Raw genomic sequence first — 16,073 nt, forward strand, 5'->3', positions numbered from 1 at the left:
GAATGTCCGATTTATTTGTTAGGTCTCCTTTTGGGTTGCTACCTAGCGTAGTGCTCAAGGCAGCCATGTATCTGGCCTTTTATGGTTTCTTGAGGCCTGGGGAGTTCACATGTTCTGGGCCAGGATCCAGTATACTTATGGCCAATCAGCTAGTCAGGTACTCTGACTACTTTCAGTTCAGTTGCGACTGCATACTTGCAAGACAGGAGTGGGAAATTCGATTTTTCAAGACCAACAATGCATGTGCCCGGTTTTGGCCTTAGACCAGCTCATGAGGGCTACAGCAGACAGGCCCAGGGATAGTCCCCTATTGCCTTTCCCTGGCGCTCCCCTCTCTACAGCTCAGTTCATGCATCATTGCCGCACCCTACTGTCCAATTTGGGTTTGGACCTCAAGGCTTATTCTGACCATTCTTCCAGAATTGGGGCAGCTTCTGCAGATTCTCGCCAAGGGGTCCCTGTTCATGTGATCAAAAAATTAGGCAGATGGAAGTCATCAAGCTTCTCTAGATATATCCCAGATCCTCTAGTCGAGATGTCAAGGGCTTTTGTTGTTTTGACTGATTAAATGTTACATTCAGTTTTTCAATAAATCTTTGATAGCGTCATCCTACTGTCTTTATTTTTGCCCCCTTTTAGGCATACAGACCACGTGACCATGGCAAACCCCAGGTCAATTCTCTGTTTCTTCTACTCTTTCCTAAAACAATCCACAAGGAGACTCTGAGTACAAGTGCAAGGCTGACTGCAGGTCAGCCTGTGTTTGTAGGAAGAGTCGGGCTGCATAAAGCCTGCCCTCCGTCCCTCCTTCCCTGTCAATGGTGGCTCACGTATCCCACCCACCCTTTCCCCTTCTTTCTTTTACTTTCCATTTAAATTTTATACTTGGGTATGCCCCCTTTTAGGCGTACTGACCACAAGACCATGGCATACCCCAGGTAAAACAATCCACAAGGAGACTCTGAGTACAATTAATATTATACAAAAGGATTTGTATAGCGCCAAAAATTTGCACAGCACTTTACAAAATTGAGGGATGCAGTACCGTTAAATACAATTCAATACAGGGGGGATCAGAAGGCCCTGCTTGTGAGAAATTACAACTTAAAAGGGAAGGTCAAATGATAGAAAAGGGAATAACTGCTAGTGATGAGCTAATGGAGAATGTAAAAGTGCAGTTTATTAGTTGCAAGCAGATCCCCAAACCAAAAACATTTTTTTACTGTATATGCAGCTTGACTGCATTATAGTAGTAAATGCAGAAGGTCCAATGGGGCTTTTAAGGTTATTGTCCAAATAAATCTATAGCACGCATGTATACGTTTTATGTGCCACCTCGCAACAGGTTGGGGCATATGGGCTCTTTGACCTGCTGCTTGACTAGGAATTTTTTTAAGGTAATGTATTAACATATTGACATCTTAAAGAACCTTATCAGAACAGAAGTCACAATAGCAGCATTATTTGGATGTTGTATGATAAGGCAAACTAGGAATGTGCATGTGCATTGTGTGTCTGTGTATGCTTTTCTAGATAGGTACAGGGATAGAGTTAGCGAGGTGTGTACATGTTCATTTAAAAAGTATATATCTCGTGCTTACCCACAAATCAACCTGTTAATTAGATAAAAAGGTACCGCAACTCATAAACATCTAAATACTCAATCCAAACATATATGCAAAAAATAAGTATGCAACCTATGTAAATTAATATATTGCTATATATGATGCTCTTCAAGAAAAAGTCCACACCTGAAAGTGTCAAAAAAGAGAAAAAAGCCCATAGGTTATCTTATTGTGAATTCAACAATAAAACGCCTGTGCTTTAAATGGTGCTCTTTCCCACAAGACAGGAATTGTGTGCCTCTTACCAGAAGGAATGGATCCCAGATGATAGGGATCTCACATGCTTTGGTATAATTAGAAACCAGCTGTGATGTTCAACTCGAACTCCGGTATGAATGCTAGCTTGGTGAGATATGGATATAATCTGGATACAAGATTTCCTCATATATTCCTGGTTCCACCAATCATCCTGCTACGAGTGTTCTCCGGCACAAAGAGATATCAAGAAGGGAGAAACTTCATGGTGCAGTATGTAAAAACTGACAATTTATTAAAAATATCATATTGCACTTACAAGAATTCAGACATGTCCCCATAAGAGGCATCGACTGGGAATGCAGGCAGCCTCTTATGGGGAAATTTGTCAGATGCAGCTCTATTCTGTGATGCCACCACGCACCAGCCTGTAGGATGAGGTCCTTGGCTGGATTTGTTTTATCTGCCTTTTTATGTCTGCATTCATGTAAGTGCAATATGATATTTTGAATAAAATTACAGTTTTTACATACTGAATTATAAAGTTTCTCCTTTGTTGATATGTCTTTGTGCCAGAGAGAACTCATAGCAGGATGATCAGGAATATATGAGGAAATCTTGTGTCCAGGTTATATCCATATCGCACTAAGAGGGAGCGTCCCTACCAGAGTTTTGGAGTGGAACATTGCAGCTAGTTTCTAATTATAACAAAGTGTGTGAGATCCCTATCATCTGGGATCCATTCCTTCTGGTAAGAGGCACACAATTCATTTCTTGTGGGAGAGAGCACCATTTAAAACACGTTGTTGCTGAATTCACAATAAGAGCATTTATGAACTTTTTTCTCTTTTTGACGCACACATATTCATGCTCGCAGGGCAAGAGCATTATAGTGATTAATACCTGTTCTTATTCAGTAACTTTAATAAATCAGGCCCTGAGTCTTAAATTATGATAGATACTTATGTGGACTTATGAAAGAGGTAATCCTTTTTTGGCTTTACTTGCCTTGTTTGAGTCTCCCGGTTTCTTCATTAAAATACAAATCTTTATTATATATGCTAATGAAGAATTTAATTCCAGGATTAACTTTTAACATGTAACATCTGCAGCAGCTGTTCAAAAACAATCACATACTTTGATGCAGCATATGATACATAAAATACCTAATTTACTACCCACATTATTCAGCTCACTGATAAGATATTAGCTTACCTTGCAATGTTAGCTGCTTGGATAATTTTGTAGTAATGTCTATTCCATTTTTAAGCCAACTAAGTTGAGGCTGTGGGATTCCATCAGCATGACATCTAAGACTGGCAGTCACACCTGGCTCTCTGGCCTGGCTTTCTGGAAAGACTCGAATAACAGGTGGAACTATAAGAGAAAAAATAAATAATGTAACAGACAAAAATAAAGGTAATAAATTCAACGTGGATCATCATATATTTACAGTATAGTGTAAAAATGTCAAGGTAAACTGTAGGTCAACAAATATATATATATATATATATATATATATATATATATATATATATATATTCTGCTTTTATCTCCCTGTAGCTATGCAGTTTATGCATATATCTTGGGACTATCTAACTGTAAAATACATAGTTTTAGCAATGTATTTTAAGACAATGAATACATTAGTAAGTGAAAATGCATTATATCTATAATACTTATTGAACAATATCAATTTAAAAATCATATATTCATTCACATACAGTAGCACTTTCCAAAAGAGTGGAAGTAGACAGATATAAGTTAATTAATTTGGCAGGCTTCGTTTTTAAATCAGAATGGACTGATCTGCAGCTAGCAGCATGTACCGTTAATTCTTTTTAGATCCATACACCTGCTTTGGCCCCCCTGGCACAATGGCCTTTAGTGTACCCTAGTGAATGAAAATATTTAGTATATTAGTCCCTTCATTAGAAACACCCTCTGATATTCCATAGGTTTATGTATTTATTGCCATTCAATGAAGTCATGTTATGAGGGATTGTCTTTAAAACCAACCTCTCCACTCTGTTATAATCACTATCACAGTGCTATCTTGCTGTCACTATTTACATTGCAGCTGAAAAAAATACAATAGTGGAAGTTATCAAAACTGGAGCAGCTAGAATTTGGATTAGCTGTGCACAACAAAAAATCAGCTTCTAACTTTCAGTTTTAATGCTTAACTCAACAAGTTGAAGTTAGAAACCTATTGGTTGCCATGCACAGCTTTTCCAGTTTTGATAAATTCCTGATTGGTTTATGGAGAAGTATGTCACTTCCCCAATGATGCAGTGCTAAAGTCTAGTGACCACATTCTAGCTGTAACGACTGTCACTATTCAGAAGGCTGAAGTCATCACTCCCAGTAAGCACAAACATCTGCCAACATCTGGCATTTTAAGTAAGCTATAATGGATGGGGTAAAAGAGCATTGGGAAGGTAAGTATGTCAAGGCTAAGTACAGCGCTGAAGGGACAAGATGACAGAGTGTCTTAAAATAAATAAATAAAAAAAAGATGCACCAATTATATAAATATATGTTTTATATAAAACATCACTTCTTTATTATAAAATATATCACAGATTCTTTCAAATAGTTTTTTTTGCCCCTTTATTTTACTGTGCAATGTTCTCCTCATTACATATTTCTGGTTAAGTTTAGTATGACTAAATCACTGGAGAGTGACTGGACTGTAGGATTCTGAGAGAGTCAATGTGCTCATTTTTATTATGCTTTTATTCAAAAAAACAAATAGTTGATACAACTGGGTTGATGAGACTGAAAGCAATCTGCTTCACGTTACGTCACCACCTTAAACAAGAACGGGCACTAGGCATTTTTTCTAAGAAGGTTGAAGGGACTCACAGCTCTTTTTTGTGAGTGAGTGAGGTGTTATAAGCCTTTGTAGCTTATGTAATTACACACTAGATGCTTTTTAAATGCACAGAGCTTTTTTTTTTTTCTAATAAACAGTTAAATAGCAGGGCTTAGAAAAGCTGTTAGACAAGTTTTTGGCGCAAATCAAAGATAATATTAGATTCCCACTAAGGAACAAAGTCTATAAAAGTACATATAATAGTGAGTGCAAAAAGTGCACTGCTTTGTCAAGTCCAAAAGGAGGAATTGGATGATCTTTAGTTCATTTTGTGGGGGAGGGGGGGGGAGAGATGAGGAGGGGGGAGGAATCCACATACAGGGCTGCCACCTTAGGAGAGCTGAAACTAAGCTCCTGGATTGCTGTAGATAAAAAGAAAAAAAGAGAGGGGCGCCTCTGGGTGCAGATTTTTCAAAAGGTTTTATTTACAATGTAATAATAGTAAAATTTTGCACTCACATTTAGTAGGCAAAAAATAGGCATTGAACACAAGGTTTTATCTGATTCAAACGTCAGCCAGTGATCCAGTCCACATCTGTCATTCCTGTTCCTCTCAGTATGGTCCACTACAGGTGTTTAGGAGGAAGCCGGCTTATGGTGGACACAAAGTATGTAGTTTTTAAAACGAGGCTTGGGAGGCAGAGATGGCCAGGGCGCGGAGCTGTGACGTCATAGAACATGCAACACGTTTCTTGAGCGTGCGGGTCAAGATTGTCAGACGACCGCGCTCTTTCATCAGGCAAATCAGAGGTTGATTATGACGTCACAGCTCCGCGCCCTGGCCATCTCTGCCTCCCAAGCCTCGTTTTAAAAACTACATACTTTGCGTCCACCATAAGCCGGCTTCCTCCTAAACACCTGTAGTGGACCATACTGAGAGGAACAGGAATGACAGGATGACAGATGTGGACCGGATCACTGGCTGACGTTTGAATCAGATACACCAGATGACCCCTTGTGTTCAATGCCTATTTTTTGCCTACTAAATGTGAGTGCAAAATTTTACTATTATTACATTGTAAATAAAACCTTTTGAAAAATCTGCACCCAGAGGCGCCCCTCTCTTTTTTTCTTTTTATCTTAGAAAAGCTGTTGGATATGGAACCTAACCTGTACAGCCTACTATCCATTTTTTTTTTTACATGAGTCTTAGGAGATAAATGCCAACTTGATTTTGTATTAGCACATGGATAAGCAAGAATAGATTTGAAATTAATAGAATGAATACTGAATTTAGCAGCAAAATATCGATGTCTTTAATGGCATAACTATTTTGGTCTAAATGAAGTAAAACTATGGACTATGAAGCAAAAGACAATATTGAAACAATCTTATATTAATAACCTGAACATCTATGAATGTTATTATTATTAAAATCAGATAGTTTAAAGCATTCACGTTAAGTGCTGGTTCACACAGGGGCGACTCAGATCCGACTTCAAGACGCCCCAAGTCACCTCAGGTCGCACAACATTTAGAAATCAATGTAAGTGAATGAGAGCTGTCTTAATGCACACTACTGAAGTCGCTCTGAAACTCAGAAAAGGTTCCTATACTACTTCAATCCAACTTGTAGGCAACTGGTACCCATTAATTTCAATGGAGGTCGCCTCCAAGTCGGATCTCCGTCTATACGGAGGCGACTCTCAGAGAATTATCAGCTCTCAAAAGGAGTTCCCCCCTGAGAGCTCATTCTCTGATTGGCCACGGCAAATCGCCTGGCCTGGGGCGACTTAAAGTAGTGTTGTAAGTCGTGTCCAAGTCACGTCCAAGTCACGTCCAAGTTGCCTCCAAAAGTCATGTTGCCCCTGTGTGAACCGAGCCTAACAGTTACAAAATAAAATCTATGCACTATATTTAAATATACAGAATATTTTGCAACTTCATTTAGGCTTTTAACCATCCATCCCAACAAAACGTGCTATATCGTTTTCCTTATTTACGTACAAAATCATGCGTACATAGCATATACAATATATACTTTTGGGACCCATCCACATAAGTTTTTGCATCTTAGTTGCTTTGAGGTGCTTTTATGACTGCAGAAGCAGCTCAAAAGTAGCTCAAAGTCCTTAGAAACTCAGAGGCATATATAATTTCAATTATTCTTACTGCTTTGTGAGTGCTGCCTGTAACTTTTTTTTTACTGAGCAAGTTGCTGCAAAATACCTGGTCATTCTGCCAGTTCCCTGAGTTCCTGTTTCAAACTGACCCTGCTAGCCATGAAGGTAAATCCGTCCTAGAGTGGTCAGTTTGTTTCCCTTTCGTACCTGCTAGGAGATAGTGGGGCAAAGCACCCCCTATCTACTGTAGTCAGTTTAGTGCCACGCCCCTTCTCGGCCCTGCTCTGCTCATATATAGTGGCGTCTCCTTGCCTAAACCACAGTGCACACAGATGGGGAGAGTTCTTCCCCTCTGTGTCTGACCTGTCGTCTAGTAATCACACATTCCCACCAGATGGATTAGGATCAGTAAAGAAGGAGTTGTAGAAACTGTAGAAAGTATGTTTATAATGTGTGAGAGAAGGGCTGCAGAAAGAGATTGAAGCTGTTGTTACAGGTTAGGGAGGACTGCAGACTGACCAGACTCTCAGCTGAAGTGAGTGTATTCAGGCCACTTTGTGAGGTAAAGGTCAGCTGCAGGACTTGAAGAAAGCTAAATTGCAGGTGATTGGAGATGGGGGAGTGCTGCAGACTATTATCAGCATCCAGTATATGTTAGGGCACTGTGTGAGGTGGAAATCAACTGTAGGACAAGAGAGAGGATCTGGCCACCAAGTGATTGCAGACAGGTAAAAGCTGCATGCTATGTAAATCATAAATCAGGAATACAGATACGGGACTGCCTTGCAGACAGACAGGGCAAGTACGTCCCTGCTGTGTGTGGCAGCTGGTGTTTTTATTTTTGTGGGGGTGGCAAAAAATGCACCAAAAGTCACCCCCCCCACACATTTACCCCATCAAGCGGGGAGCACTTCCCTCTTGGCGACGGGGGCAGATTCTCATGTGCCTCCTTACGGTGGCCATGCCTCACCTCCTCCCACCTTATGCTTTGGACCCAATAGGATCACCTGTGCTTTCAGCCATAATGAAAGCAAAATCCAGTTGGCTGCACATCAAACTGAGATCCAAATTCCTTATTCACATAAAACCATGAAGAACATGAAGAACACTACATGTACAAGCAAGTGAGGAATGGCTTACATGTTTTTCACATGAATTTGAAGCCTATTAGACCCTCTGGCTCTAAAAAAAAAAAAAAAATTGGAATCCATGCGTCCCGTGCCCTGCATGTAGATTAGGGGGCCGGATGCATGGATGGGGACAGTGCCCATGCGCCCCAATGGATTGGCCTCCACTGCATCAAATGTTGCCTGCCCACTTACTTTTGGGACACACCCCCTCTAGAGTGAGAGAGAACGAATTAAGACTATCCAGTCACATGATTACAAGATAAAACCACATAAATAGGTACAAGAAGTTTATTCTTCACACAGCTACAGTAGGTGACCATGATATTGTGTCAATCTCACTGCTTTTATTGGCGTGATTGACACCTTGCGAGCCCCGTCGTGGGTGCCAGCACCGAGCTGGCTCGCTCATCTGGAAAGGAAACATTTTCCCAATGAGCGACAAGCTTTGCTGACATTGAGGCCGGGTTCACACCGGTACGGGGATCCGACTTGGATCCCCGCCAATACAAGGCACTGTGTTTGGTATGAATCATGAGGGGGAACGCCATGCCAAATTTTAAATTAAAAAATGGCATGGGTTCCTCTCCAAGAGCATACCAGGCCCTTAGGTCTGGTATGGATTTTAAGGGGAACCCCCTTCCTCCTAAAAAATGGCATGGGGCCCCCCAAAATCCATACCAGACCCCTATCCGAGGACGCAGCCCGGCCAGTCAGAAAAGGGGGTGGGGACGAGAGAGTGCCCCCCTCCTGAACCGTACCAGGCCGCATGCCCTCAACATGGGGCATGGGTGCTCTGGGGAAGGGGGCGTCCTGCCCAAAGCACCTTGTCCCCATGTTGATGAGGACAAGGGCCTCTTCCCCACAACCCTGGCCGTTGGTTGCTAGGGTCTGCAGACGGGGGGCTTATCGGAATCCGGGAGCCCCCTTTAATAAGGGGGCCCCCAAATCCCAGCCCCCCCACCCTATGTGAATGAGTATGGGGGAAAAAGGGTCAATAAGAAAACACACTAGACAGGTTTTTAAAGGCGTGGTAACTGGGGGATGTCCAATGGTGACCCTGCCCCTTATGACAGAAGAAGGACAGAGAAGACCGGGCCACCACTAACAAAAGAGCTGGAAGAAGATAGTGGAGGAGCCCGGCAGAAGAACTGGAGAGTGGGGCAAGAACCAGAGACCTGGAGAAGAGACCGGAGAGCGCGAGAAGAACCAGAGAGCGGGATAAGAGGCTGGAGAACACGAAAGAGTCAGAAGAGACCACCAAAGTTGGAAGAAGACCCCCGGAGCTGCCTAATAAATTACTTTGAAAACCTGTCTAGTGTTTTTTTATTGACACTTTTTTCCACAGGTGAATGGGTAGAAGTACGATGTACCCCATACTCGTTCACATAGGGTGGGGGGCTGCCCACCCCAACAACCAATGGCCAGGTTTGTTGGAAAGAGGCCCTTGTCCTCATCAACATGGGGGCAAGGTGCTTTGGGGTGGGGGGGCCGCAGGGTGCCCCCCTTCCCCAAAGAACCTACCCCCCATGTTGAGGGCATGCAGCCTGGTACGGTTCGGGGGAGGTGCTCACTCGTCCCCATCCCCTTTCCTGACCAGCCGGGCTGTGTGCTTGGACATTTATAGATGTTCAGGTTATTAATATAAGATTGTTTCAATAAGGGTCTGGTATGGATTTTGGGGGGACCCCCATGCCGTTTTTTCGGCGTAGGAGGTTGCCCTTAAAATCTATACCAGACATAAGGAGCCTGGTATGCCCCTGGAGGGGAACCAATGCCGGTTTTATTATTAGAGAGGCAACATTGTCGCTTCTTTCTCATGCTGTCTGCAATAGGAAAATATAATATAAGACATTTTCCTATTGCAGCCAGCGCGAGATGTACAGTACCCTGTCGCCGAGAACCAGCGTGATGGGATCGCGCTGGAAACACATTCTCGCGGTCGGGTACTGTACATTTGATTATAGTTAGCAATGTTATTTCCCACGTTAAAATGTACTGTGTTTACATATTCTTTAACAACAATTTTCAAAAATCAGTGATCAGTGATACCGTTTGTAAAAATCAGTAATTAGCATTGTGTATTAAAAACCAATACCTATTTTTTGTATTTCTTCTGTGACTACAGTGTACATGCCCATTGGATATCTCTGTTTCCATGTCATAGTTGGTCATCCTATACAGATCAACTTTAATGCATCATCCTCATCATGAACAATTATTTGGCCAAGCTGAGATGTGCTCAGTTCATTGATGTTTCAGATATTTCTGATTAACTAATTTGTTGTTTAGCAACAAATTAGCCACCCAATGTGTACACATAAGGGTTGAAAGGATGATAAATGCTGGAGCTGTAGGAAAGAACAGGAGCAACTTAAATATACATTGTAGTAACAGCGTCGATAAGATATTTCCAGTGGAAACCTATACGAAAAATGCTGACAATGACGCAGCAGTTGAAAATTCAAGTTCACGTGACTTGACAAAGAAGGATTCTGAAATGCGAAATGCATTGTATTAACAACCAGCGATGCCCTCCCACCCTTGTATGGAGAAGCTCATTCCATGCTTCTCCATACAATGACCGCACTGACTCACTGCTATCCAGGACTTCATACAAGCTGTGGCTAACTTAACAGATTGTGCCATTGATATTTCCTGGATCCTGTCCTTTGTCCAAAATCATAGATGCATCTGTAAGTCCTACATTTCACAATGGCTTTATCCTGTGGATACAGTTTAACCCCTTAACCACTAATCTTAACAGCATTCCACTGTGCTGCTTAAACTATACTCATATGCAACATGATTTTCCATTCCTATGCTAGAGCACAATTACAACGCTCCCTAATTCTAGCACCTGGCTTATAACGTTAACCCTTTCCCTTCCACTTCCACTTGTAACAGTATTATAACTAGGGATGAGCTTCGAGTTCGAGTCGAACTCATGTTCAACTCGAACATTGCCTGTTCACCTGTTCGGTGAACAGTGAACAGTTTGGGGTGTTCGCGGCAAATTCAAAAAGCCGTGGAACACCCTGTACAAGTCTGTATATGGGAGAAAACTAAAGTGCTAATTTTAAAGGATAATATGAAAGTTACTGTCCTAAAAAGTGAACTGAGTCCTGCCCCGGGGACATGTATCAATGCAAAAAAAAGTTTTAAAAACGCCCGTTTTTTTGGGAACAGTGATTTTAATAATGCTTAAAGTGAAACAATAAAAGTGTAATATTCCTTTAAATTTCATACCTGGGGGGGTGTCTATAGTATGCCTGAAAAGGGGCGCATGTTTCCCGTGCTTAGAACTGTCCCTGCACAAAGTGTCATTTCTGCAGGAAAAAAAGTAATTTAAAATCATTTGGCGATATAATGAATTGTCACATCCCCGTAATACAGAGAAAAGTCATTGATAAAAAAAAAAGTGCGGGGTTCCCCCAAATTCAATTACCAGGCCCTTCAGGTCTGGTATGGATATTAAGGGGAACCCCGCATCAAACTAAAAAAAAATGATGTGGGGTTCCCCCTAAATATCCATACCAGACCCTTTATCCAAGCACGCAACCTGGCAGGAAAAGAGGGGTGACGAGAGAGCACACCCCCTTCCTGAACCATACCAGGCCACATGCCCTCAACATTGGGAGGATGCTTTGGGGGTCACAGACCCTTCAAAGCACCTTGTTCCCATGTTGATGAGGACAAGGGCCTCATCCCCACAACCCTGGCCAGTGGTTGTGGGGGTCTGCGGACAGGGGGGCTTATCAGAATCCGGAAGCCCCTTTAACAAGGGGACCCCAGATCCCGCCCCCCTCTGTTTGAAATGGTAAGGGGGTACTTTACCCTACCATTTCACAAAGAAAGCGTAAAAGAATATTAAAAGAGACAAACACACTTTTGAAAAAGTCCTTTATTAAAAATATTTTTTTTTTAAAAAGATTCCAGCGGCCGTAATCCACTCTTGCTATCCAGCGACGAATGATCATCTCTCCGGGGTCCATCGTTGGCTGATCTGATCCAGCAACGGGTGATCTCTCCGTCCAGCGCAGCACAGTCCATCCATCCTCTGTCTCCACTGGTGGAGACACTGCAGGGATCCCAGCAGCCTGACATTTCTTATATGAGGAGGGTGGGGCCACCCATCACCTGACCCCGCCTCCATCTGATGCAAGTGGGGAAGCCTGGCTTCCCCAATGATGTGTGGATGACCCCGCCCCCCTCTGATGTAACGCAGGTTTCCATTTTCCAGATTCTGATAAGCCCCCCGCCCACAGACCCCCACAACCTCCAGCCAGGGTTGTGGGGATGAGGCCCTTTTTTTTAAATTTGGGGTGGAGCTCCCCTTAAAGTCCATACCAGACCTGAATGGTCTGGTATGGATATTTAGGGGGAACCCCACATAATTTTTTTAAAATTTGACATGGGGTTCCCCTTAATATCCATACCAGACCTGAAGGGCCTGGTAATTGAATTTGAGGGAACCCCACTCTTTTTTTACATTTTTTATCAATGACTTTCAATGACTGTTCTCTGTATTACGGGGAGCCGACAATTCATGATAGCTGCGAGTGATTTTAAATGACTTTTTTTCCTGCAGAAATTACACTTTGTGAAGGGACAGTTCTAAGCACAGGAAACATGTGCCCCTTTACAGGCATACTACAGACAGCCCCCAGGTACGAAATTTAAAGGAATATTACACTTTTATTGTTTCACTTTAAGCATTATTATAATCACTGCTCCCGAAAAAATGGCCATTTTTAAAACTTTTTTTGCATTGATACATGTCCCCTGGGGCAGGACCCAGGTCCCCAAACACTTTTTAGGACAATAACTTGCATATTAGCCTTTAAAATTAGCACTTTAGATTTTGAACGTTCGAGTCCCATAGACTTTAATAGGGTTCTAAAGTTCACACGAAGTTTAGGTCTGTTCGCAGGTTCTGGTGCAAACCGAACTGGGGGGGTGTTCGGCTCATCCTTAATTATAACTTTTGATGTTCTTGAACTTTTCACCACACTTGTTGTATACTCTGCAACATTATGTAATGTAACAATGTGCTTAAATTAATTTGTTAATTGGAGAGTGAAATTTATATTGTATTTTGTACCAGATTTTATATTGTATATACTGTATTTAATTATACTAGATATTGGACATTTGTCTAAATAAATGACTCTTTATATATTAATTAAGAATAAGTAATCTGCTACAGTCATATTGCTGTTTTAAAGCCCCACTGGGGAAAACTTTTCCATAACATGTGGCAGGACCTTTCCTGATCACTCTTCAAACCTTTCAGAAACCAAACAGGTGTTAGCCTTTATCATACACATTTTATAACCCTGAAATGACTACAGAAACTATCTGCACCCTGCCTGCAACCTTACCATGCTGCTACTGAACACCAGTGTTGGTCATCTTACTGTAAAAAAGTAATTAGTTAAGTTACAAACTACTTCTGACAAAAAGTAATTGCATTAGTAACTCGGTTACTACATTAGAAAAGTAATTAGTTACTCAGCAAAGTAACTGTGACAGGGGTGGCAGCGGTGGTACTTGAGGGGGTGGCAGCGGTGGTACTTGAGGGGTGGCAGTGGTGGTACTTCAGGGGTGGCAGCAGTGGTACTTGGGGGGGTGGCAGTGGTGATGGTGTACTTGGGGGGTGGCAGTGGTGGTGTACAGTACTGGGGGGGTGGCAGTGGTGGTACTTGGGGGGTGGCAGCAGTGGTGTACTTGGGGGGTGGCAGGCAGCGGTGGTACTTGAGGGGGTTGCAGGTGCCATCCTCTCCCACCACCACCTCTGCCTCTTACTGATCCCATCCCCCACCACCACTGATCTCATCCCTACTGTATCCCCCATAACCTCTGTTGTAGAAGTGATGGTGAGTGGGTAGGGATGGGATCAGTAAGAAGCAGAGGTGGTGGAGGACTTGGGATGGATCGATTGCACTGTAATTCGAATCGTCAGACAGTCACTTACTTGAATGCCTCCAGGGATGCCTTTCCTCATGGGAAAAGAGACCCTCTCCTTCACTCGATTGGTGTCAGCTGGTCAGCTGACTTCATTTTTCAGCGTCCACCCCGCCTCCCTACATTCTCTTTCTCTGGATAGGGGGGCGGAATGGGGTAGTCCAGACAGTCTCTCTGAGTCTCAGCATCTTCTCAGCTCAGTGGGCTAAAGCCCCCCTCCCCGCGGCAGAACAAACGGCCAGGCAGCGCGGCCACAGCGGGCCTCCCGGGCAGTAGATGTAATTGCTGTAACGCCGACCAAGTAATGGGAGCTGAGTTATCATGAGGGGAAGAGTAATCAGTTAGATTGCTCGTTACCCTCTAAACTAACTGCTTTAAGTCAAACTCACTTGGGAAATATGAGAGCCAGGCTAACCTGGATTCCTGCATGGATGTGCCCCTAGGGCAGAGGTCTTCAAACTATGGCCCTCCAGTTGTTCTAGAACTACAATTCCCATCATGCCTAGTCATGTCTGTGAATGTCAGAGTTTTACAATGCCTCATGGAATGTGTAGTTCCGCAACAGCTGGAGGGCCATAGTTTGAGAATCCCTGCCCTAGGGAGTGATGACAAAGATCTTGACACCCTCAGGGAAGAGTAGAAGAGCAAACTGTATTTAAGCCACCACCAACAATTGTAAAAGGCTGGGCATAATGCTGTAATATCTCAAAGACTGAGGTAAAAAAAAGCAATCTGACTAGAGTTTGGAGCATAAACGTTCTTGAGAGTGAAATGGATAGATAAGTAGTGGCATGACAGCATCACTAGCGCACGTGGGGGTCCAGGTAAGAGGATTTTACTCGTATTGGGCACATGTGCCGAATCAATATTGATACCCCAGCCTTACCAGTGGAATCTGAGGCAATGTAAGAGGTAGAAAAGTATCTTGAGGTGAATATGAAGGACCCCCAGAGCGGAAATGCATCTGCTGAACACGGACCATGTTAGCCCCAAAGTTTATAAACTCCTTCAAGGCCAATCAATGTTTCTTGATGGAGTTTAGACCTTTAACACTATAAGACATGATTTTTAAAGCCATGACCTGAGATTAGTAAATAGCATACATAAGCATAAAAAATTAAGAGGGTCAACCTGACCAGATAGATAGGGATTCCAGCATCTCTCAAGACAGGTAAGCGAGGACGAAAGAAAGAAAAAAGACAATGTAAACAAAACAGTCAGTAATAGTGGTGGAAAAGTCCAAAAAAGACTTGCAATAAGAAAAAACTGAATTATTAGTCCTGAGACAAGTACATATCTCAGGAACCCAAGACCGTAATATCAGGGAGGGAGAGTAGACATAAGGGCTTCCAAAAATGGCAACCATGGTCCGTCCGTGCTCTCCAGCATAACAAGTTGTAAACTAGGCCATTATTCAAAATGAGTCAAAGACTATAGTAGACACCTCAGTGGTCTAAACAGAGCCCAAAAAATGGGCAACAAAATGGACCAGAAGGGTCAAGAAAAAATTGTAGAAATCAGAAACAGGTGTAGTCAGAATTGATGATCATGATGGTTGCTTGGAGGAATGTTGACGCTGTGGTGTAGCGTGAGACTTCTTTGTTTTTGACTTGGCAGGGGTCCAGATCAGAGAAGGGATAGGAGGTGAGTGAGTATATAATGCATCTCCTTCGTGTAAGTCTCGGAGGATATGTTGAGGACCATCTTTAGTTGCGACCAGACAAAACAAGAAGACCCAGTAGTAGGAAACATGATGATTCTGCAAAAGAGCTGTAATTGGCCTCAGATTGTGCCATTTTGCGAGGGTTATCGGAGGTTGTGAGAGGTCGATGAAGATTTGAATTGTGTCACCCTTGTGCTCAATTTGCAGTTTGTTGAGAGATGCCAGGGTCAGGGCCTCCTTACTGTGGTAGTAATGGCAACGGGTGATAATGTCGCGGGGTCTGGCTCCCGTCAGAGGTTTAGGGGCTAGAGAGTGATGCTCTCAATAAAGACACCAGTCTATGACCCCAATGTCAGGGGCTAAAGAATTAAATAGGCCAAAAGATATAAGAACAAAGGTTGCTGTCACTTACAGTTTCCAGGACTCCCCATATATGCAGGTTTTGGCACTGTTCCCTATTCTCCAAATCTTCTTGTTGAAACTGAAGTTGGGAAACTGTTTAAGGGTAGAATTTTCTTCCACTGTGGGGATACGTATAAGTTAGTGTTAGATACC

General features: G+C 42.8%; 1 protein-coding gene across 4 annotated transcripts in view; it reads right to left on the reverse strand.

Annotated features, from left to right (window-relative positions):
• The window catches only part of FSTL5 (follistatin like 5), an 808,279-nt gene that overhangs the window by 145,453 nt on the left and 646,753 nt on the right, over positions 1 to 16,073 (reverse strand). For all 4 annotated transcript variants that reach the window (XM_077477144.1, XM_077477141.1, XM_077477142.1 and 1 more), the window contains exon 9: positions 3,036 to 3,197. In XM_077477144.1, coding sequence (XP_077333270.1) covers positions 3,036 to 3,197 — 162 coding nt within the window. The remainder of the gene's footprint in view (positions 1 to 3,035; positions 3,198 to 16,073) is intronic.

This window comes from Lithobates pipiens, unplaced genomic scaffold (assembly GCF_037356315.1).
Source record: "Lithobates pipiens isolate NorthernLeopardFrog02 unplaced genomic scaffold, aLitPip1_a1.2 Scaffold_13, whole genome shotgun sequence".
In the NCBI taxonomy this organism is placed as follows: Eukaryota; Metazoa; Chordata; class Amphibia; order Anura; family Ranidae; genus Lithobates; species Lithobates pipiens.